We start from the raw sequence: 2,612 nt of genomic DNA on the forward strand, positions 1-2,612 counted from the left end.
TATGCCTTGTATAAAACTATATTTCTACAGCCTTATAAATTAATCAATTGCATATTTGATTGATTGGTTGATTTATGTATGGGTTTAAAATATATATCATAGTGATTTAATATTTGAAATACATTATAGACATATTTATGAAATAATATCTAATAACTCATTTATATTTATGAAATGATATTTAATAACTCATTTATATATCAACGATATTTTAATGTTTATATTTATCTTATATATACTGACATATATGTTGCGATATTGCAATTTTTAATCGAATCAAACTCTAAAGCATTTAAAGAATTAAACGATTTACAAGTAATAGACTTCCAATTTTACACTGCACGGATTAAAAGATTATGTACTATAAATCTACAAAGCCTGTACATTTAAAACACTCATGTTTATTTATTACGTTAGTAAAGAAAACGTACTTAATGGAATATATAGGGTAGTACAATACATGGATAAACAGTATCAAATAGGTATTTTTTTATTTTTTTTTTGGCTGAATATTTGAAGTAAATAGGTCGCATTTTCCATTAGTATTTCAAATATTGATAAAAACAACAGAAATGTATTATTTGGGTATTCTTATAAAATGCTGCTTGAAAAGAAATGTTTATAAAGTTCTAAATGATATAGAATGACCGATTATGTGATGAATAATTATATTTTGTTCTGGAACACTTTACTTTCTATCTGCTATTTTGCTCTGAAGACTTTATCATCCATAGCTGTATAAATATATGTTATATCAGAACATGTATCTCGTACTTGCCAATAACTTACATGTATTATTCTTCTGTTGTTATGTCTAATAATAAATACTATCAACGTAATTATACATTGCATTGCAGGCCTTCCGTTATAGACCAATTCACTTAAACATTGCCCGGTAATGTACAGAAAAACAATAATTGTACAATATTATCACATTCCCTATAAACTTGACATTATGTTTCAGAGCTAAGGAGTAAGAGCCAACCCTCAATAAAATGAACCAGGGTGCAAATGATAACCCAGATGGACTTATACCAAGTTTACCATGCTGTCGCAGTTTACATGATAACTTCCGTTTCAAACTTTTGATTTTCATGTCAATCATTTTTATTGATGTAGCAGATCTAATCAGTGATTGGCTGCTATTTAAGGATGTCGCTGTTGCAGAGAAGGGATTAGTTTACGGACCACCCGAGGATAGCATACGTCTTGCTCTTTTGGCGTTTTGTATTATAGGTACTCAAACCATTGCATTGGAGTTAATTAATTTATGGCGGGACATTTTCAGAGGAAATCCATGGTTGGATGTCGAATTACTGTCGGCAATAGCGGTATGGCTTGAGGATGTTCCACAAATTGTAATCAATGTTATCATTATAGGCTGTCGGGAAGAAGCCATAAGTTATTTTCAACTGATGAAAGCTTCTGTTGCGGTAGCTGGGGTAAATTTTTCGTATATTGTTTTATTTGGGCATTTTCTGCGGCAAAAGGGCTGAACAAATTTTAAAGATGAAAAAAAACCACAGATCCAAAATTTGTTTCGTTTAAAATTTTTTGATAGTCAGGATGGTTAAACTAGGAGGCCTGCATTATTCCTTTCACTCAGTTACAGGAAAACCCAAGGTAGTTTAAATTTTCAAAGTGCCTCATAATTATATTAAAGGAAAGTACGATGATGCGAAATATTTCGAAAATGTCAGTGTTTATTTTAGTCATGAATTGTTTGATTTAGACTCATCTCTGGGCAGATCAACAACAAATAAAAATCTTCTTAGATTGTTTGACATTAACGATATCAGACACGGGCATGGAGTGGACAGAATAATCAAATTGGAATTTGATCAATCGGATATTCCAACGATACAAAAGTTTATCATATGGGAGAATAACATTACTCAAGAACTGCGTGCAAAAGAGTGCTTTTCTCTAGACAGAACTAGAAAACAAATCACTCTAGGATCAAATTGTACATCATATATTTCTACTAAAAGTAATCAAATTTTGTTCATATTTCGATTTATACAACCTAACGATCTCAAGCTTATATTTGGAGATATAACGTACAATATTAATGTTAAAAATAATTCTAGTGAAACATGTAAACCACCGGATTTTGAAATAAGAAATGATATTATAGATTATTCTGAAGTTACATCAGCTGCTTTACATTATTATCGAACTTTAGACGTTTCTAAAAGGACATACAGCCTGATACACACGTCAGATAATAACAGTAAATTCTATAATTCTAAAGATTTACAAGACATAGAAGATGTTTGGAAAACTGGTTTTGTCTACTGTAAAAGTACAGGTCGTCTTGCACCGCATCGGGATAATTCTATCGTTGTACCATGCTTATAGAAAATACATGTATGTTACATTTATTATCAAAATAGAAAAAAAAAACGGAATCAAAACGACAAAATTGAAAAAGTTTGCAAATTCGGGTTTATTGAGCCTGTTCAGGGACGGTACTTGGAAGTGCGATTTACCGTCTACGCCCACTAGCACCATTTAGCAGATTTCAACATTTAAACACGAAAATAGTGACATCTTAAAGTTTGAAACATCTATACTGCGGTAATCATGGAATTTTCAATGTGAAATGTTCG

At 30.9% G+C, this 2,612-nt stretch overlaps 1 protein-coding gene across 1 annotated transcript; it reads left to right on the forward strand.

Moving 5' to 3' along the window:
* Positions 1-720: 720 nt before the first annotated feature.
* Positions 721-2,403, forward strand: LOC132715911 (uncharacterized). Its single transcript, XM_060699024.1, has 2 exons — positions 721-1,442; positions 1,636-2,403. The coding sequence occupies exons 1-2, from the start codon at positions 996-998 to the stop codon at positions 2,359-2,361; spliced, it is 1,173 nt and encodes a 390-aa protein (XP_060555007.1). The 5' UTR covers positions 721-995; the 3' UTR covers positions 2,362-2,403.
* Positions 2,404-2,612: the final 209 nt, after the last annotated feature.

The sequence above is a fragment of the Ruditapes philippinarum genome, unplaced genomic scaffold, assembly GCF_026571515.1.
Source record: "Ruditapes philippinarum isolate M1 unplaced genomic scaffold, ASM2657151v2 ctg5977_1_1_1_1, whole genome shotgun sequence".
Taxonomy (NCBI): domain Eukaryota; kingdom Metazoa; phylum Mollusca; class Bivalvia; order Venerida; family Veneridae; genus Ruditapes; species Ruditapes philippinarum.